This window comes from Alligator mississippiensis, chromosome 5 (assembly GCF_030867095.1).
Source record: "Alligator mississippiensis isolate rAllMis1 chromosome 5, rAllMis1, whole genome shotgun sequence".
NCBI lineage: Eukaryota > Metazoa > Chordata > Crocodylia > Alligatoridae > Alligator > Alligator mississippiensis.
In genome coordinates, this window is record NC_081828.1 from 173889620 (window position 1) to 173911647 (window position 22028).

General features: G+C 43.2%; 1 protein-coding gene across 1 annotated transcript in view; it reads right to left on the reverse strand.

The window, feature by feature from the left end:
* Positions 1-828: 828 nt before the first annotated feature.
* LOC102570455 (probable acyl-CoA dehydrogenase 6) overlaps positions 829-22028 on the reverse strand; it is a 180138-nt gene continuing 158938 nt past the window's right edge. Inside the window, exons 7-9 of the mRNA XM_019497759.2 lie at positions 19945-20106; positions 19564-19714; positions 829-2096 (exon numbers count right to left, since the gene is read on the reverse strand). Coding sequence (XP_019353304.2) covers positions 2006-2096; positions 19564-19714; positions 19945-20106 — 404 coding nt within the window. The 3' untranslated portion in view covers positions 829-2005. The remainder of the gene's footprint in view (positions 2097-19563; positions 19715-19944; positions 20107-22028) is intronic.

The window sequence follows — 22028 nt, forward strand, 5'->3', positions numbered from 1 at the left end:
TTCCCCCTCATTCTTGTATAGCAGAAAATTGACTTTTAGCTCCAGAGTTTTTAGTAGAGGCTCACTTACTCAACACAATTAAATTTTAATATATTACTACAGCTATACCTTAGCCTGTATTGTATTACATTCAAATTTCATTTTAAGCTGGTTTACTTTTAAAAAGAAAAAAAAATCCAATTCTTAATTAAAAAAAAACAAACTCCCACCTTGGCAGTATCTGAATTTCTCTGGGATGTTTTGATACCCTGTAGCCCCCCAAATTTGGGTTTTGGAGGCAGTTAAATTAGTGCTATGCAAGCATAGTTCTATAGACTTTATCAGCATCATAAATAAATGTGAACAGTCTCTTAGCACAACCTATGTAGCAGAAAGATGGATGCTATCGAAGCATCTTAATGGAATGAGGTATCAATTAGAATTGGTAATTGAACAAAGTATACTGTACTTATCCTTGATTTTTGCTTTTACATTTAATTGCTTTGTCTAAAAATTAGCAGTTTATGGCTGTGCTTAAGCTAATGCATATTAGGCTCTATGGTATCAGGATGAGACATCTCAATATGAAAGGAAATACCTTCAAACTATTAATTCTACAATGTTATGGAGCTTTTAAAAGGAAAAAAAATACCACTTATGACTTCAGTAAATTAAAAACATTCTGTTAAATGGATAGTGATCACAACAAAGCACCCTTGAAATGAGATAGTTTTGACAGGTCACCTCTTAACATGTAAAGGCTGTGTTTTTGACTGATCATGCATGGGAAGAGCTACCAAAGTTGATTTTGAAGAAGTAATCAGAAAGAACTACTTTTAAGTTGTAATGTAAAACTAGAATGTTACATTTATTGTGAGCAACTGTACACTTTATTGCAATATTTAGAACAGATGACACATTTAGTGAAGCAAAGACATGTACTTGTTTACATGTTTGTCATCTAAGGCAATTGCAATGCAGCATGTCACATTTTTTTCAACTTTAAACCAGCATATGTGTGATCACAGTGTTCTCATGAATCAACATTCAAAATAAGCAAATTACTGATTTCCTGTAAAAAGACCGGTATGAAAAAAAATGTTCTAAGGCTCTACCTCATTGATTCTCTACCAGGATACCAGGGAACCCTTGTATGCAAACATGATTTATGCAATTCATTTTGAATAAGAATCCATAGTGTTAAGAAGTTGTGGTCTGTCTGAGGTCTTTGCAACAGATGAATTACTCTATTTTTCTGTAGTCAAACAATTAGTAAAAGTGAAGAGCTGGTATTTTCTGAGAGGTGCCATCAGCCTATCAAGGGGTGCCTTGAGTCCAGAAAGGTTGAGAACCACTACTCTAACCAAACAAATATATTAAGAAGTATGACTGCAGATTGTAGAAAAAAAGTCTCTTGAAGGCAACACACACCTTATTCCACTGGAATAGTGGCCTTTAAAACATCCAGTGTCCAGTCCATTCTTAAGTGAAAGTCATTGTACAATATAGGCAAATAAGAACAGAAGGTCTAGGCCAGAAGCAGTGTATTAAAAAACGTATTGGCAAGGTTAAGAAATAAGGCATGGGGAGAGTGCATACCCTCATTTTTTAGAATAGAAGTATTCACTTTTACACTCAAACTGAAGCAAGCTTCTGGTTGAATTCTCTGCCGCATCTAAGTAGGTGGTTGTTTTTGTAAAAACAACATGGGTATAACTTTTTAGAAGATAGTCTCTGGTTACTTAATATGGATTAGATGAATCAAAAGTATCTGTTCAACAAAATGAAAAAAAAAATCCTAGAGATGCTAAGTTTTCAGATAATTTTCTATCAACCTAAAGTTCAATATTAAATTGTATACAGACCAAGCAATAGTGGACAAAGGCACAGACTTGTTTCTTTGGCATGAATGCAAGACAGTTTTTTCACTTGAATCACCTTTTGGAATTTGTGTCCTGCTCACACTCGATTTGTGGTAAATCCATATTTTCCCATAGCCAATAAAGAGTTGCGACTTTGCTGGGCATTACTTCTTTGGAAGAATATCCATATATTTACATATAATGGAAAGCATGACTTCATCTGCACCACCTCCTATTGATGTTAATCTTGAATCTCTGCAGAGATGGAAAGAATAGATGAAAAATTGTATTCTACAGCATGGAAAATAAGCACAAAGTAAAATGTGTACCCTCCATTTGCAAACAGTACAAAAATACTTTTTATTGAAACATACCTTCTCCCTATAGAAATGCATACAATTCCTGCTTATAAATGTAGTTGATACTGTATATGCACATGACTTAAGAGTGGAATAACAATTTTAGTCTGGGGGGAAAAAGGGGTGTTGCTTCTGACACAACTGAGCAATTCCAAAATGTCAGCTTTGAATCTCAGGATGGCGTTTTCTTCAAACAAATTTACTAAGGCTTTTTTTCCCTTTTGTCACTGTTGCACAGCCCTGGTGGCACTTCCTCAGCTGAATCTTTACTAGACTCTTTAAGGTTCTACCATGCTGCCCTGTATACTCGTAAACTTTCTCCCGGTCAGAACAGGATGCACTGCTTTCTGTGGCCTTTCTGATAGATTCTTGGGCACAGGTTCTCTGTCACCTTCGAAGTGAGACCAAGCTGGAACCCACCTTCAGAGAAAAGTGAGACCCACACCCCTGTGGAACTTAAGTGCAACCTTTTGAGAGCTCTAGCCTTGTGGGTACTCTTAGGTTTATACTTACCTCTTAGGGGTGCATGATAATAAAAACAGAGACAGTATGCCAGTATAAAAGGATGCACTAGTGTACTCCAGTGGTACAGCATTACTGGGGCTATTTATGTATTTTACATTAAAAAAACTATTAGGTAAAATACAATTATATTATCTGGGGGGTAGGGTGGCATGGGCACTAAGGTTGCGGGTTTGAGGCCACAGCAGAACCTGGTACAGCCCTTCCAGATTCCAACAAATCTGTGAATTCTAAATTTTTCACAAGGACACGAGGAAGGAATGGCACTATCCTGGAAGATGTGGACTGAGCCCAGGATATGCATGTCCTGGATATATGTCACTATGTTGTTTTACAAGTGGTGGGTGAGATTGGTACTACTTTTGAGCACCACATCCTCTCTAAATCTAGCCCAAATAATCCTGCATTACAAAACCATAGCTTTTTTGTTCCTCTCTTGTTCTAAGATCCTTATAAACCCTATCACTGTCTAGTTTCTTTTTTCTGCATCTAGAGAAATTCAACTGCTCTAAACCCAATCCCCTTTAGACAAGCTTAGGTTACAAAGATACCCTGCTCTGTTGAAAGAAGTATTAGCAGCAGACAGCAGCTACTGCCTGTTACCAAAGGGCATGAACATCATGTGTTTCAAGTGGCGGTGTGGCTCCACTCAGCACCTGTGCTCAAGCAGATCCAGAGGGGATGACGGGGATGTGGACACATCCCACCTTTAACAGGACAATAGTGCAGCAGCATGCACTTTAAAGTTCCCAAATTAGGTAAGAATCCTGTCACCTGTCCCCACAACTCACTTCCCCTCTGTCCTCTGCAGCTCATCTCCTCCCCTCCCATTCACCCTCATTCCCCGCCCACGACTGCCACTGTTCCCAGCTGATGAGATGGGGGGGGCTCCAGAGCCACTTCTGTCCTGGCCCCATTGGGAGCAGTGATAACAGGCAGCTGCTTTCTCTCTGCCCAGGGCCCCCAGGGCCCACCAGTCCAGGAGCAAACACAGGGAGAGGGAACCTACTTGGCACTGCTGTCCCCTCCTGAGCTTGGCTGCAGTGGCTCTGAAGCCAACCTCTGACTTCCTGTGAAATGAACTGCGAGGGTTATGGTTTGGGAGGGCTGAGAGGGAAGGGGCTCCAGAGCTGTTGCACCTGGGCTCAGCAGCAGTGGCAATGCCAGGCAGGTTCCCCCTCCCTGCACTCGGTTCTAGATTGGTAGGGAATTACTAGTGGGACCAGGCAACCTTCCTGCTGCTGCTGTTCCCAGCTGGAGCAGGGCAGGAACAGCTTTGGAGCTCAGCCCAGCCCAGGCCACCCCCCTGCCTCAGCCCCCCCAGATCAGCCAGGGACAGTGGCAGTGGTGGGCAAGAGAAGGGGATGTGGAGGTGGTGGGGGGATGACAAGATTGTTAACTAATTTGGGGACTTAAAAGAAGTCCTCATTGCTGCTCCCTTGGTGTGGCCTGCCACCTGGGTGTGAAGGGGGAGCTGGGAGGAGTGGTGCAGCCATGCCTGCAATGTTAGTTGCTGCTCCTGCACCCTCCTTCACAAACTCCTGGATCCACCCATGCATGTGCTGTCAGAATGTAAAGTGCACTATGGGAAGGAATCAGGACACAGTGGAGGAATATAAGTCTAAAAATGACTGTGTTAGTTTTCAATGGGTCAAGAAAATTAAAACAGACTATGAAAAATTGATAGCTACGAAAAAGAAACAATAGCAAATGAAGTTGTGGAAAGAATTAGTAGCTGTAAGGAAAAAAATATAATTAACTTTTTGGCAAATTATAGCCAAAGGGATAATTTCTAATGTGTATATCCCTGAAGATACATGGGTCTTGTTTTTTTAAAACAAGTTTAACAACTTATCTGCAGATGGTGAAGGAAATGGTAGCTTCTTGTTGAAATAAATGTTATCTGTTAAGCTACAAGTAGATCATTATCTCACCTCTGAACCTCAAGTAAGAGTATATCTTTACTGAGAAATGGAAAAGCTCTCGGCCTTGATTTTCTCCTCAAATCATTGACTGGTTGTGTCTGATTCAAACCAAAAATTTTAATATGATTATTTTAGAAAGTATTTATCAAAAGTACTGGAATGAAAATATAATAGTCCCAGTTTTAAAAAACAGTGATAAGAGATCCTGTGTCTTATCACCAGGGATCAGGGTTTTCTGTTCACCACAGAAAAACATAGTAAAACTCAGATTTTCTCATTTTAAGGAGAAAAACCTGGATTTTCTCCTTTAAAGGAGACAAACACGGGAGACAGTACGTTTTCCTTTGCAGGCTGACAGAGTTCCAGCTTGCAAGGGACTGTGGAGAGCAGGATGGTCAGGCAGGGGGTGCCATGTGGATGTCCAGTGGTCAGGCAAGGGGTGCCATGTGGATATGCACAAGGCCTCCAGGCAGCCTGGAGAGCAGCTCGCCACAGGTAAGTTTGGCAGGAGGAGGAGGGGGGAGAACTGGGGCCCCCAAGGTGAGGGAGGGAGAGAGTTGTGGGCAGCTCATCCAAGGGGTGAGGGCTAGCTCCCCATTGCTATGCACACTCCTGGGCAGCATGGTGGACACATGCTTTCCAGATCTCTGTGTGTCTTGGTGAGAGAATGGGGCAGGATTAGCTCTGATTTTCAAGAAACCCATTACAGGTATTTAGAATTTATTGTATTATAGTGATTGAGGCACTGGTAGGTTTCCAAATTGCTTTAAAATTGTAAGTATATCAATAAAATAATTGTGTTCAACCGATATATATCTATATCTATAGATATATATATATATATGTAGTGGCATTTCATTTTAATCATGGAAAAACCTGGATTTTGGAGTTTCTAATAATAGAATTTGTGACTTTCTTCTATCAGAGAATTCATGATTCTTACAAGAAAACCAGGATTAGCCTTATGTGTATTGCTGCCAAAATATCTGAGACACATTTATTTTTTCACCTTCCGACATGGATCTCTGAAAATATTTGGGGAGAAGAGCATACTGGTTTTAGAGAAGGCTATTCCTGAATGGGCCATTGTTTGGCATTGTATTATTTGGCATCCAAATATGTTAAAAGACAAAATTATTTGTATGTAGCCTTCATAGATCTCAAGAGAGTCTTCTACTCTACAGACATTAAAATTATGGAAGAAACTGGCACTAACATCAATAGACAAAGCTCTCTTACAATTAATCTTCACTTACTATTCAACGCAGCATCAAGGGTATGTTATGTGACTGGCATGCCCTATCCAACATAACAGTCTTTGGAAATGACCATTGGAAAGAAGGAATGGGATTGCTTTTTTACAGGAAAAGAAAATACAGGTGGTATCTTTCTTTAAATACCTTGGAATACATTTTAGCAAAAAGCTGAACTGGAATAAGACAGGCAAGGTTCTTTGGTTAAACGTGATATCTTTTATTAGACCAGCTGAGTAGTTGGAATAAAGTTCTTTGCAAACTTTTGGGTGCAGTCACACTTTGTCAGGCATAGGGAGTTTCTGTTGGTCTGAGACTCCACGGAATGAGAGAAGCTAAGAGTGTGGTAGGATGTCAGTGAAAATGTAAATAGGTAGAGATAAGCAAGACAAAAGGTAAAGCAGGGGAGGGGAGGGGGAAGAGAGTAGGAAAGAGGAAAAAAAAGGGGAGAACCAATATCTCAGCGCACTGGAATAAGTACATTGAAAATGTAAATGCTAGATCAAAACAGATTTTGTGTGGAGTTTTATCATTCTACAATAAAATGCGCAGAAGAGCAATTCTGGCAGCACTATAGAGCAGCGATTCTCAACCTTTATCGTATCAGGACCCATCTGTAAACACTGATGGCCAGTCTCAATCCAGTGCCCCTCATTCCCAACCCACTGCTCCTAGAGCCAGTCCAGCCCCCCAGTGTGTGGGGTTTGTGGGGGGCAGCCCCTTCCAGGCTGGAACTCTGCCAGCCTGCAAGGGAAAACCCATGGTTTCCCACATGTTTCTCCTTTAAAGGAGAATCCATTTTTAAAGTTTATTTGCGACCCTTTCATACAGTCTTGCAACCCACTTTTGGGTCATGAGCCATGGGTTGAGAAACGCTGCTATAGAGTCTATAGGTCCAAGGTAGATTACATTTTATTGTACAGAGCAGAACTCTAGGGTGTTGACCCTACGATCCACCTGATAATTGAAAAGATCCCTAATGTATTTTTAAGGCAAACTTTACCTTTACTTAATTCTACAATAGATTCTCATGCTCTCTAAAACTTGACTGATAAATGTGAGCACTTTAGCCCAATTAAGAACCCTAAACCAGTGTTTCCCAACCTTTTTTATATTGCAGACCAGCATGGGAGTGGGATGGGGGGCACGGAGTTAGCTGCTTCCCTCCCAGGGCTGCCCCGCCACTCAGCTTTAACCCCACATGTGACTGCTGGCGGCGGAAGCTGCTTGCCCAGGTAGACAGACGGGGGTCCAAGCTGGGGGCTTGTGCCATGACCTGGCAAGTTAGATCTTTTATGCCTACCAGATACCCCAAGAAATACATTCTAGAAGGCTCTCCTCTGACAAATCCTAGTTTGGATGGCTAAAGAACATCTACAGTCTTCTGTAGGTAAATGGCCTGGGAAATGTACTGAGAGGAAATGACCTAATATTCCCTCTGTACTTAAAACAAGACATACATTTAAGACTTAAGGAAGCCAGCATGCAGATAGATATGCTGGCAGTAACACTGTCTCGAACTTTCCCCATTTTAAGATTAATAAAACACACCTTTGGCCCAGACACTTACATCTGTAGTGCAAAACTACAAACAATGAGAGGCCATCACTAGATTGAGATTTACATCAATGAGATGTGCAGTTGTCATGGGCAGGTGGTATTGGATTCTAATTTGGACAGAACATGCTCTTGCAGGAAGAATGAGGTTGATAACTAAAATCTTTATTTGTGGTCTTGTATGTTCTTTGAACAACTAAGAGGGAAATGGATCTCTCCATTACTGAAAAAAACTAAACACTCAGCTAATGAGGAAAAACAATCTGACTTCTTTCTAATGCTTCGGAGCCTGTCTTACACTCCTTAGGTATATTTACTCCACTTGCAGAAAGACTGAGGGCCAAAATCAAATAGAATTTTCCTGTGCTGTTCTATTGTTCATTTATACATCATGTTCTAACTTTGTCTAAAGTGGTAAAACGGATAATCTTATTTTATGCTTTTAGTAAAAATTATGATTTATATAAATATTTAATGTGTGTGTGTGTGTGTGTGTATAATTTTATTGTCCATTTTATTATATTGCTTGGCGAAAGCTGTGAATACTGTTACTACTACTACAGTACTTATCTACCTAGAAGAGGAAAGGCTTATCTTACCCTTCCTACTTGAGTGGTTCCAGTGAGACTAATTTAAAAGCTGGCATCTACATCACTGAGTCATCTTTACCAGCAATGCCTAAATTCCCATAGCCACTCAAGCTGCAAACTACATCCCATCCCTTGCTATTTTTTCATTGAAAAGTTGATTCTTGCTGAAAAAAAATGGTTCTGCTAAATCTTGGTTCAACAGCCTGATAATCCACTGTTCCCCTCTGGGCTCTGTGGAAGGCAGCAGAGCTAGAACAACATACTTACTTTTTTCTAATCTATGTAGTGGTGCTCTCTGCTTCTGCAATCTGCAAGAAGCCCTTGATAATGTTTAACATTATAAACCTTTGTAGCACTGTACTAGCTGCAAACACGTAAGCATCAAAGCTCTTGGAGGCATGCAAGCAACCCTCCCACGCTACCCGTCACTCCTCCTTGTTTATGCAATAGATCATGGCATAGATGGTTTGTATATATGAAACAGGAAACTGCTCCTAGGCAGAGCCCAAGTAGTGATAAAATTTGCTTTGCTACTCTGTAACAGATGATACGGAATATTCAAAGAGTATTGTAGAAATGTTTTAGATCAGCAGTTCCCAATCTGTGGGATGCGTACCACCAGTGGTACTCAGATAACCTGTCAGTGGTATGCTTTAACAGATTATAATTACTTTATATGACAAAAATTTGTTGTTGGTACTTAAGGTTGAACTGAAAATAATTGCTGGTGGTATTTAAGGTTGTATCATTTTAAATTGATGGTGCTCAATCTGTCAGAGTTTGGGAACCTCTGTTTTAGATGCGATATGTATTGTGGGCTTGCTAATGACTGGGTCAATGAGTGAAATCCCTGTGGGATCTAAGGAGTAAAGTAGAAAAATGCAGGCAATACATCTTTTGACATTTCTCTCTTGGGAAGGAAGCGTAGACCGGCTTCACCTAGTTTAAGAGAACTAAGAACGCCAAGGACTTGGAACTCAGGAACAGGGGAGTTGCTCTCATTTTTTAAACAGACCTGAGTATGTGACCAACCTGCCAATGACTCCACATAGAAGATGGTGGAGCATACAGCAAGTTAGGTAAGTTTATCACTTTAAGATATGTATTCTCTTACATATGTTTGTTCTGAATAAATTATACTTGGTCTAATGAGAGCTGACAAATTACTAAATAATCCTGCCATTGCCACCCATGACACTTCAATTGCAGGTTCTGAACTGAACTCAGACCTGCTGAGATAATCATGCTAGACTGCAGGAGCTTGCAGCCTCACATCTAGTTGGCCAGGAAAGGATCATGGATTTTTCTGAGGTACCCCTGAAAGACCACAGATAGGTCAGAGATCCAGTTAACCCAAGAACTGTGACACTGATAGATCCAATACACAAATAATGGACAGGAATTAGTTCTCAGCAACAGTGAAAAAGGTGAAGTAGGGAGGAATAATTCTGAGGAATTGAACATCCAGCCCTTAAGTTCTGTTTTACTGGTCTCTCAGAAGGAAACCAGAAGGTGGCAAGGTGCATGGGAGGTGGCTGAGGAAATAGAATAAAAATGTTAACCATCGCATTTCTATAACTTCCCCACCCCAAGTAATAGCTCTTAATTATTTCTATTCAGAAACATCATGCATCTGAAAATTAAGTACAGGAAACAGTAACCTAATCAGTGGATTTAAATATGAACATCATTTTCCCTGCCTTCATTGCAAAACATCACTTTCCTCAACATTGAATTAATGAGACGTACTAAAAGAGAGAGAGAGAGATCAGTTTGCATTGCCTGTAACATCTGCTGTGTGGAGCTAAAGGTCAAAGGAAAACATTTCTGTGAACCCACATTTTAAAAAGGAACAGGCATGTGTAGCAGGACTGGGCCTAAAGGGCGGCTGTGACCCCCGCCGGTGGCCCAATGGCTACTGTCCTGTACTAGTTCTAGGTACCCTCCCTTTACACTTGCTGCCATGCCTTGATGTAACGGTTGATTTTTTTAAAGGCAAGCTGCTCAAGAATCCTCGAATATGCCTTAGTCCTACATTTGCCAGCGGCTCCCCTCCTGGACCCTGCTAGCCCAAATCCAATCCTTCACTAGATGGGCCCTCCTGGCCCATATATGCCCCAGGGTACCCACTGCCTTATGGGCTATTCAAGACTCCGACCTCCCCTACAGCTGTGCCCATGCCTCGCAGGTTTTACTCAATACTGTTAAGCCCCTTGTAGAGGCTTCGACCCTCTCAGCTTTAGCCTCCCTTTCCTTTGGCTGCAAGCCTTCAGCTCTGGATCACTCATTCAGTTCCAGCTCTCGGCTTCAGCCCTTTCAGTTGTCAGCATCTCTGGGCTTCTGGCTCGTGTGTCTCTTGCTCTGGGCCCTTGGCCCCAGAATTCACCTTTCTTGGCTGCTGGGCCCCTGGCCCTGGCTTCTGTGCCCTCCTGGGTCAGTCTTGCCCCTCTCAGGCTCCAGGTCCCTGACCCTGGTTCTCACCCCTCTCGCACACTTGTTTCACCCTTCTTGGGCTGTAGGTCCCTGACTCTGGTTTGTGCCCTGCTTGGACACAGGGCTCCTGGCCCTGTCTCTGCTACTCTTGCAATTTTAAGCTCCATCCCTGGCAGGGTTCAAGGCAGTCACATGCCCTTCCAGCATAACTGGGACCTCCACCTGAATAGTCCCAAATCCAAACCACCGGTTCAAACAGTACAACAAAATATAAGGCCCTGGCTGTAACTCAAACTATCTCCACACTGGTTTGAAGATAAATCCCAGCTCACTAGCTGTAAACACACAGCTTCCCCTACTCTGGTCTACATTCTCCCCCCTGCAAGCTTTCAGAGCCTTATTGGTAGCTCCAAAGCAGCTCAGTGGTCAACCGGGTGATCCCCGGCAGCAATCCTTCCAGGAGCTCCTTCCCCTGCAGCTTGCAAGGCCAGACTGCTCTGCGTACTCTCATGCATGGACTTCATGTGCCGCCTAAGCCCTGCCCTGTCCAACAGGTGACCCTGTAGCTCCCCACAAGTGTTCCCTCCCTGCTGACTGATGACCTGCCTGCTTCCTGAGCTAAGGCTTAGCTAAGCAGCCAGCAGCCCCCTGCTTCTGGGCTGCCTACCTGCCTGCCTGGGTACAGTTTGCCACTGCGCTTCCTCTCCCTGAGGAAGTTACCCTTGCAAGGCAAGAGCTTGCCTGCAGCTGGCTGCTTGTAGCTTCACCTCTCTGTGACAGGCACTTCATTTGCTGGCATCCATGTCATTAATAGTTAGCTGATCTCCTGGCTGCCAGTTCTCCTACAGCCAGCCTATTCTATGCAGAATAGGCTGCAGGTTTTCCTCATTTCTTTCATGCAGCCTCTTGCCTCCGTGGCAGGGATTCCTGGCTGCCCGCCCTGTTGCAGCTAGCCCCTATTCAGACCTAACTGCTTCGGTCTCTCTCCTTAAAGTGACAGAGGTCTCCAGGCTTTCTGTCATAGCATGCTTTCTCAAAAAGGTGTGAACACCCATGGGAAACACTCCTTTTGAAAGGTACCAGGTCCAGAGAGGGTTTGTTACATTAGCACCACCACTGTCATCTGCAAAAGCTACTGGGTTAGTGCATTCAGTGCATCAATAGCAGTAGGATCATTACTGGGTCACAGGAGTAAAACTGGCCAGTCAGCAGCAATAGGTCCCTGCATCCCATGATTTGGAGAAGCAGGATCAGTACTAAGCACTAAGAGTAGAAGGAGCAAGGGCAGGTGCCAGCTGATGCAATATCCTCCTCCAGAGTCATAGATCAAAAGCAACAGAACAACTGCCCTTATGCCTCAATGTCTCTACTATTATCCCCTTTCTTTCTGAACATTTGTGCCAAGTTCATCACAGTAGCATCTGAGCTCCTCAATGTCTGGCCTTGGACAACCTGCTATCATCTCTGCTTCAATTGTATCATAACGATATTTACATATGTAACCAGGTTGTGCTCCAGGGGCAGCTGTGACCTTCCCTGGTGACCACACAACCCTTGCCCTGCTCTGACTCTAGGGTACCTTAGGATTCTTGCAGCCTTAAGGGTTATTCACAGCCATCAAACCTCCCTTACAACCATGCCCATGCCTTGCAGGTGTTACCGATTAATGATTTTGGTGGGCACTTGGCCCCAATCCAATAGCAGGCCACCTCAGACCTCTATACCCTTGTTGGAGTCTCAGCCTTCCCAGCTTCGGCCCTTTGTCTCTCCCTGGTTCCCTTAGCCCAGCCCCATTGTGCTGGACCTGGCTTCTGGGTTCCAAACCTTACCTTGAATACTTTAGGCCTGGGCCCACTGGCTCTGTCTCTGGCACTGAACCTGCTTCAGCTCTGCCTGGGTCCCTGGCACTGTCGTAGGTCTGCTCTGGGCACAGAGCCTGCTTTGGCTCTATATGAGACCCCAGCCCTATCTTATTGGGGCTGCCTGGCCTTATCTGGCTTGAGCTGCACTCAGCTGTTGTCCTTCCCTATGCTGCTGCCTTATAAGGCTTAAGCCTGGTCTATGTCTCAAGTCCTAGCAAGGCTCAAAATGCTGGTGTGCCTCTGGCATCCCACTGCAGGTTAGCCTGTATGCACCCCTCTGCTATCCTGATGTAGCTCCCCTTTCAGCTATGCCCAAACCACCGCTATAAACCACAACACAGTAAGAAAGCACTCTGGATGTAAAGAAAACCAGTCCCCACAAAGACCCCTAGCTCCCTGCCACATAGACCCTAGCACTCTGGCTGAATAGCCAAGCTTCACCTCTCTGTGACAGGCACTCCTAGACTCTACCTTTTCCCCTGGCTGGCTCTTTTTTTTTTGTAGCCAGCTCCACCTGCTACTCTTTTCTCATGTAACCGGAGCCTTCTGGCTCTCTGTTACAACCTACCCCATGGGTATTTTCTGAGAGTCAATTAACATTAGTAAAACCTTCTGAAAACATGTAAAGGGCTATGCAAAGGCTATGGATTACAATTAATTCCACAATGAAAAGCCTGTGCAGTGCCATGCCAGTAATGCTATATATAAAGTTCTATAGCTGAGCTGCCTCTGTTCAGTGCTTGTATCCACCCCCAAAAATTACATTTTCCACTTGAAATAATCTCTGTGATCTTGGAAAGGAATTTCTTTGTTCATTAACTATATGAGAGAAGCTGCTGCAGTTTCAGAATGCCTTAATCTTCAAAACAGGCTGAGTTATTATGAGGAATTAGATAATTTGAAGTTTTCCTTTTTGGAAGGGTTTTTTGGAACTGCGAACTCTCTTTTGATGTGGGAAAGAAAAAGATAACTTGTGCTGGAAGATAGAATTGCCTGTAATGCACATGCGCTGGTTCAACTTCTATGTTTCATTCTGGCATCAGCTTCATGACAGTGATTTTATCGTAAGAAGGTCTTTTATTCCCTTTATCCTTTTCAAAGGTTTCTTGGTTAGGAAGGTGTTTGTATCATACCTTGCTTATTTTTTTTTAATGACTTATGCATCTTGGGTTATTACTATTTTCTGGCAGGCTGTTTTAGAAGCTGCTGCTTCTACTGTGTGACTTTATTAGCAGTTACTGTTCTCCCTATTTTGGGAGAGGGAGAGAGGTGGGCAGGGTTCTTTTTGGCTAGCTACATCCAGCTAAACTGCAGGATAGCAGCATGACTTTCTTTACACTACACTAAACCACTCTCCAGTATTTATCTCATGCTCTTTCAAATCTTCAGATATAGGCAGATATATTTTTTAAAAAGATCAAAGGTAATATATTCAAAGGTATATATTAAAGGGAAATTTTGGTACTGTGGAAAAAGTTTGAGCTGTTTGTATCACCCATGACATTCCTTCATCCAAATTAGTACAGCACAGGCACCAGCAATGCATTATAAAGAATTTAGGCATGGATATTAATGCCCATTGCAGCTACCCAAGTGCTTTTTCAAAATTATCCTGTACAGATCAGGTAAAAGTAGAAATTGGTTTAGTGTCTAATGGAACACACTCCAGTTGTCAGACTGAATTTTACTCAGTTTACTCTGGTTGTTAGAGTCAGGCCTGAAATACCATTCTCTTTGAATCTCCTTCTCTAGAATGATGGAGTTCCAGCAAGACATTCGAGGTTCTGAAGGTGCAAAATCCTCACATTTGGAATCAGCAAGCTCAGCTGTTTTTCTTTCCCTCACATAAAAAAAACACCAACAAAAAATGAAACAAAACAAAACAAAAGCTTCTACTAAAAAACAAAAAGGAGAAACATTTAGGAAATGTCACCTGGGTGCAGGGGAACTAGCCTTCATTAGTTCCTTCTATACAATACAATAAGTACACTTTAGAAATATTTTGGAGAACAACTGACTTAAGGACTACCGATCTAAAAATAACACCAGTTAATAAAACAAGTTGGCTGACAATTTTGTACAGGGTCTAGTTAACATCTCCCACCAATATCATTAATAAATTCAACCTTTAAATGGTGTGACTGAATGCAGTGCTTACCAGCTGCTAGCTACTTTATAAACATCATGGTGATGTGAACCAATTACTCAGACTTTGTTGTAAAAGGAGATAGTATTAGGAGACTTGTGGAATTGCTTATCGCTCAAGATTAAGAGGAAAACAGGGTAAACCTACGTTTGTACTTTTTGGAAACAGTCTTACTTTTGTGTCCCTGACAAGTATGATTACCTTACAATGGAATTCCACTAGGTCATAACGAAGTTTTGGAGTGTAGACATCATGTCGCCTTTGGACTCATTTATAATGCTGTTTCCTTTGGGGGTTCAAAGATCTGCTTCTTTAATACAGTGGCAGAAACAGAATATTCTGGATTTTCCAACTGGGGAGCAAGTGCACAACTACACTATTCTGCTTAGTAACTATCCTAGAATGGGTCCAAAACAGCTATATCACAGAGTTGGCTGTAATGCTCCCCAGAAGATGCAAAAGTACTAACACTAAGAATTCAGAGCTCCAAAGTCAAATGTAAGCAATATACATGCATGTGACTCATTTCCCTCTTAAATGAAAATACTTTGATAAATGTTTCTGTGGTTTAGGGACCATCTTTTCATTGGTATTTGTATGGTATCTAGCACTAAGGTCCTGGTATGTACCTGGGACACCTGGAGGGCATGGTAATGTAAATAATAAACCAGTAGTAATAATGCACCCTCATTCCCCCCACTCCCAAACATGCATATTCTAGCACCATTGCCAATAGCACAATAGCAGCATGTTCTTAAAGGGGCACAAAGCTCAAAGAAAAGTACTCTGGAGGATGGGGAACATACACTGCTACTTGTGTGTCAGTTGGGGAATTCCCACACTGCCACACTATGGCTAATGCAGCTGAGCTTACTTCAGCATTTCATTGGTTTTGAAGACTCGGTAGGAAAAAGACAGTAGTTTAAAATCAAAGATATTTTTAAACAGTTTCCCCTTCCACTGGTTTACCAGAAGAGGTTGCTAGTAACAGAATCATACATACATGGCAGGAATGCATGGCAAGTGTGGGATCATGGATTAGATCCCATCATACCTTGTTGCAAGAAGATTGCAGCTACCACAATCTCCCAGCCTCAGGGGTACATGAAACCCCATCCTCAGGGGTGTGGGGTTTTCACACAACCCCAAGGCTGGGAGATCATGACCGCTGTCATCTTCCAGGCCTAGGGATTTCACGTGCTCCCAGAGCTGGGAGATCACAGCCATGCCCTGCAGCTGCTGGGGCCCAGTGTCGACAGCTCTGGGACTCTGGGTTCTGGCAGCTGCAGGGTGATGCTGGGACCCAGAGTCAGCAGCTGCTGGGGCTGAGAGTCTCCTCAGCTGCAGGACTCCCAGCACTGGCTGGGCATGGTATAACCCTGTGACTAGGAGCTCCTGCTACACATACAAATTAAAGCTTGATAGCAACCAGTTGTAAAGTTAATATACATTTTTGAGGCCTAATTTTGTAGCTGGTTGGAGTTTTTATGGTGTGCTAGGTACTTTGCATGTGTAGCTGGTCTCAAAGTAATTGTGCAATTAACTACTTAACTGCACACTACCTGTAATGTGTAGAGGATGGCCTAAGCAGGACTGTATGAAGCTTCGGGTGCTGATTCAATTCGGGGAAGATTCAGTGGCTGAATCTCCCAATCTGAATTGAATTGGGAGACCAATAAAAAGGTCCGAATCGATTTGAAGCTCTACAAATCTATTTGAAAAAGATTCGGAGAGCTTTGGAGATTTGGGCAGTTCCCACTCGCTGCTGCAGGGAGCTGGACCTGGACTCTGTGCCAGTAAGTAGGTGTTGGGAGGGTAGGAGGGAATTGGAGGAGGGGACCATGGGGGGACCTCCGCCAGGCCCCATCCCCTGCTTGCTCCCCCAGCTCCCCTGAGCATCCCCTGACCCCCACCTGCTCTCCCAGCCCTGTCAATGGCTGCCCCACTGGGCCCTAGCTCCAGCTCTTAAAAGAAAAAAAAGCAAAAAAAAAAAAGCTCCACACACACCGGCTGCTGCCAGACAGGGGGGTGATCCCCGCTGCCGCCCCAGTGTTCCGCGCTGCGTAGGGGGTTCTACCATGAGCCCCCATCCCCCCCTGCTCTCCCAGTCCCCCCCGCGCGCTCCCCCCCGCATTGGCTGCCCTGCCTGGCCCCAGCTCCCAGTTCTTACAAAAAAAAAAGAAAAGAACAAGCCCTGCACTCACCAGATGCTGCAGCAGCCATTGGGGCTTCTGGGGAGCAGCATGGGGTAGTGGGGGGCAGCAGAGATTGCCCCCCCACTTGGCAGGAGCCAGTGAGTGCAGGGCTTTTTTTTTTAAAAAGAAACAGGACCTGGGGCCAGTGGGTGGGGCATGGGGGCTTGTGGCAGAGCCCCCCATGCAGCGTGGGACAGTGGGGTGCAGCAGGGTTCACCCCCCTGCCTGGCAGCAGCTGGTGAGTGCGGGGTGGGTTTTTTTGTTTTAAAGAACAGGGACACTGGGGCTGGGAGAGCAGGTGGGGAATGGAGGCTCATGACAGAGCCCCCCATGCAGCACAGGGCAGTGAGGGGCAGTGGGGATCACCACCCCTATCTGGCAGGAGCCAGTGAGTGTGGAGCTTTTTTTTGAGCCAGGACGCTGGGGCCCGGGGGGGGGGAGGGGGTGATGGGGCCTGTTTGATTTGGAGATTTGGCCAATTCAGCGGTGGCCAAATCTCTGAATCAGATTTGGCTGAATCAATTTGGGACAGTGATTTGAATCACGAAATCGAATCACTGTCCCCCAAATCATCCACATCTAAATCAAAAGTGAATACTAGCCACTTAGCACAGGCCTAGGCCTAAGTAACATGCTCTAAAGAAGGAAGCTTTATATAACTTTCTGTTTTTCTAATGTCACTTTATGCAGGAGTAGTATATTTAAACTCTAACTCCACTAACATATTATTAAGTGTCTTATTTTGAAGGTTGATATACGAGCTGAAATGTGCTGTATCAGGAAAATTTGAATTCCATATTTACTTTACATAACAATGAATACAGCAATAATTTAATAGACAGAATATTGGTATCCTCCAAAAGAATACAATATATTGGAGCCAGCAATCTACTTCAAGCTGCTAGTTTCTCATACAAAACATGTTTCTTACAGACTATTCTGTTAATCTTGAGATTCAGTTTTTCTCATCCACAATTATTATTACTAGGTGGTTCTCAGATAGCTCCGCCTTTGTAGTTTGCCATCTTCCCTTTGATACTTTTGGGAGTCTGGGTAAAATCTACTCATACTGTGCAGTCAGCGCAAGGTTTTTTTGCTCCACTTTAAGATCAGAAATGACATGGGAGGAACACACGTCTCCTGTACAGGTAGTCCTTGACTTGAGATGTTTTGAGTTACAATGAAGGGCACTTACAATGTTTATAAACTGACACCCTGTTTTGACTTTCTGACATCAGTATCGACCTTACAACGCTTGGTCTCACACAACGCCATGCCAGTGAACAAGTTCACTGCATCGCCCTGCATCGCCCATCTCCCTGGAGAACATCTATCCAAACTTCCTTAGACACCTTCTTTAAGAAAGTAGACAAGACTCCAGGAGAACCTGCTGCCAAGACTCCTGAGAAGACTCCAGCCAAGAACCCTTCAAAAAGTCCAGCAAAGTCACCTCAAAGAAGTCCTTCCAAATCAATATGATTGCTATTTACAATATAAATACATTAATGTAGCTATATTACTCATCTAAAATTGACTGACTACAAAATTCTGGGTTATTTTTGTTGAAACTAGGGTATTGGGCCTTGGTTCAGGAACCAATCCCCCATTTATAATATTGTTCCTATGGGAAAATAGGTTCCAAGTTACAACATTTCGACTCAAGACGTGGTTTTCAGGAACGAATTGTCGTAAGTCCGAGGACTACCTGTATACTAGGTAGGAGCATCTGAAGTAATTCTATACAGATGACTAGAGGAGAACATCAGGGAACAGAGCACCGACTACAGATAGGCTCATAGGAGCCTTCAATGTTTACAAGAGAGTAGAAAGTTTAAAACACAAGCCTATAAGAGACTCAAGCAGATACATATGCTTTTGTGAGACACTGAGTTCTGCTGGTTGTTGCAGAGTTGAGGACCAAGCTGATGTTTCATTTTATATATGTTCCTGTAATTTGTACCACGGGCACTTAGCACCTTGGATAGGCAGGCAACTACTAGCCAAACAGGAAGGGACTGGTCAATGAAGTATCTCTCTCTCTGGTCTTATTGCCTAAGGGCAAACAGAGAACTGCAGAAGGATGTGCGGCCCCACTAGTGGCCATTCCCTTCACTTAAACTTTAGACCAGCCTTTGGGTAGATCAATCTACACAATTATCATGTAAGGCCCTGATTGATTTAGGAAACAGGATATTCATCCATGCTCCCTTATTTTGACACCCAATCTGAATCACAATAACATCAACAAGATTCCAGTCTTTTGGATCCCTTTGTACAAGGAGTCAAGGAGTCAGAAATTTTTTCCAGAAGGGGGAGGAGGGCATAGAATAACCCAGCTTGGATTGGGGAGAGACAGACATTAGGACACAGCTGCTACTGCCACTTCTTCTACCACTGTCACTTGGCTACCATTCAACTGCAGCATGGCATAGTGCAAGCCCCTCTCTGCCAGAGCCAGTCCTGTTAGACTGCAGTGTGACATGGACAGAGCTCCCACAATGCCAGAGCCCCAGGCAGCTGACAGAAGTGGTGCAGGAAGAGCCCCTACCACTGAATGCTGCCAAAGCCACCACTTCATGGGCCGGATCCAAAGGCTCTGCAAGCCATAGGTTGCCAACCCCTCCTTTACAGGATTAGGTCCTAAATTGTTAACGACAATCAAAGCATCAGGGCCTTGGGCAGTGTAAATTAATGTAACCATACTGAGTTCAAGGGAATAACATTTAATACAACTGAAGATCAGGCCCAAGTCTTTTACATTTTGTAGAAAAATTGGGGAAAAAAAATCAAACATCCCATGTTGAGTATTTTCTGTGTTCTATGTTATTCATATCAGTTAAAGCAGAGTCAAGGCTTGCACTGTTCTTACCAAATGCTCACCTGTAAAATCTGCTCACTGACACTTCATTGGTGAATCCCATTCCTCCCCAGAATTGGAGACAATCATCAGACAGCTTACGGGCTAGGCGGCCTGCCTTTAGCTTACCCATGGAAGCAAATCTGGTCACATCATTGCCTCTTATATACAGAGCTAAAATTAAAACACAAGTTTTTACAGTAAATCAACAACCACTATTTTTTCTCGGTCCCAGACCTCTCCCCATATGCTTCCAACTACAACAATGTCCTTAATATTAAGAAAATACTAGGTAAATATAGACGCTTACTAACTAAATATAAGGTAAATATAGGCCAAATATAAGCATAATTTCTTATATTATAGAAATATTAGCTAAATATAAGGGAAATCTAGAAGCTTACCAACAGCCTGGTAGAGCAGAGAACGAAGAAGTTCCACTTCAGTTGCTAACTCTGCCAGGCGAAAGTGCACTATTTGGTTGTTCAGCAGTGGCTGGTTGAATATTTTTCGTTGCCGAGTGTAGTTGATAGTTTCTTGTATAATATTATCCATTTGTTGCACAACTTAATAAATGTAAACAGAGAACAGTTGTTGAAGTGGGCTTTTTTGTTCATATTCCCAGGTTGTATACAATAGGGTTGTATACAATGATTATACTTGTTTTTCTAAAATAAATTAATCTATGGAGATCATTTTACCACTTAAGAGTTTCAACTCCATTAATATTCCACATAAAGCTTTATTTAAAGGTATATGGGAAACATATTCAGAATCTCAGATCCAAAGAGATCTTTCCTTCCAGCCATATTGCTAAAACCTTTGTCCAAGCCTCGACAGTCTCCTACCTGGATTACTATAACCATCTTTTCCCATTCATTTCATGGGAAACAACCTACCCGTACGGCCCATTCACTTATAAGTCTCTCCAGTAACTGCGCATCTCCCCCCGCATCATTTTCAAGGCTAAGGTCCTTTACTGGGCATGCACCACTATCTTGTCTCACTTGACTCTTCACTGTGACACTTCTGCCTCCTTCTTATTAAATGTCTCTATCCTTCTCCCATGCTCTTCCTGCATGTTGGAATGACTTCCAGTACACCATTTAAAAAATATTTTGTCATTATCTAACTTTCTGAATGCTTTCTCAAATAAATATCCCTGTTTTGACCATAAACTACAAAAAAATGCCTGAATGCCAGAGGAATTAATATGCTACATATTATACCATGCTGCCTTCTGTCCTTTTGGAAAGGAGTAAAGTTCATCCTTGGTGTGGGACTTGCGCTTTACAGAAGGAGCAATTAATTTTGCTTAAAGATTCAAGTAACACAATACTAAAGGCTAAGCAATGAAAAAAGCTAATGATCGTTTCACAATTACACTGGTATGTTGCCAAAATCCCCCCAAATGGAAAAGCAGCAAACTAATAGCTACGATCACCAAGATAGGAAAAAACTTCTGGATATGTATGTTCTTCTAGCCCAGATGTTATACTAGGAGAGGCACAAATTCTATTACCTGGAATTCTGTAGAGAATCTGGTTGAGCAAGACTTATAGAAATTAATTTTCTGTGAAACTACCCAAAAAAAGATTAAAGAAATTCCAGGTGTTCATATTTCTAACATGGCAAAGCTACAATCTACAGCAAAAGCAGCTGAGCTGGAGCATGCCGACTATGTAAATAAGTGGCAAAAGTCTTATATAGTATGAAAATATATAAATACTTTGCAAATTATATGATAAATACAGACTGTGAAGTCTTTTCTGTGGTAAGACTGAAGTCTGCAGTCTTTCTAAATTCTCTACCTTCCTTCAGCCTGAAATCTCACCAACACCCATATATAGTAAAAGCCATGTTAACCAGCACTTCATTAACCGGCATGCCGGTTGACGCCGGTCAATGCAGCAAAAGGGAAACTGGAAGTGGGACTTCTGATTTCTTTGAATCCCACAGCCCAGGGGAAAGCAGCCTGTGCGGGGTAAAGCAGCCTGCTCAGAGCACCTCCTCCCTTTTCCCTGGCACACTGAAACCAGGGGAGGGGCGGCATGGTTAATGAGACGTGGATGCGCCGGAGGTGGCAGGAGGGGCGTCTTTGCCCGACCAGGCAAAGATGCCTCTCAGATAACAGGCACATTTGGTTATCTGGCATGCCCCATTTCCCATGGGTACGGGATAACAGAGCTTTTATAGATTCATAGATTCATAGATGTTAGGGCCGGAAGGGACCTCAATAGATCATCGAGTCCGACCCCCTGCATAGGCAGGAAAGAGTGCTGGGTCTAGATGACCCCAGCTAGATGCTTATCTAACCTCTTCTTGAAGACCCCCAGGGTAGGGGAGAGCACCACCTCCCTTGGGAGCCCGTTCCAGACTTTGGCCACTCTAACTGTGAAGAAGTTCTTCCTAATGTCCAATCTATATCTGCTCTCTGCTAGCTTGTGGCCATTATTTCTCGTAACCCCCGGGGGCGCCTTGGTGAATA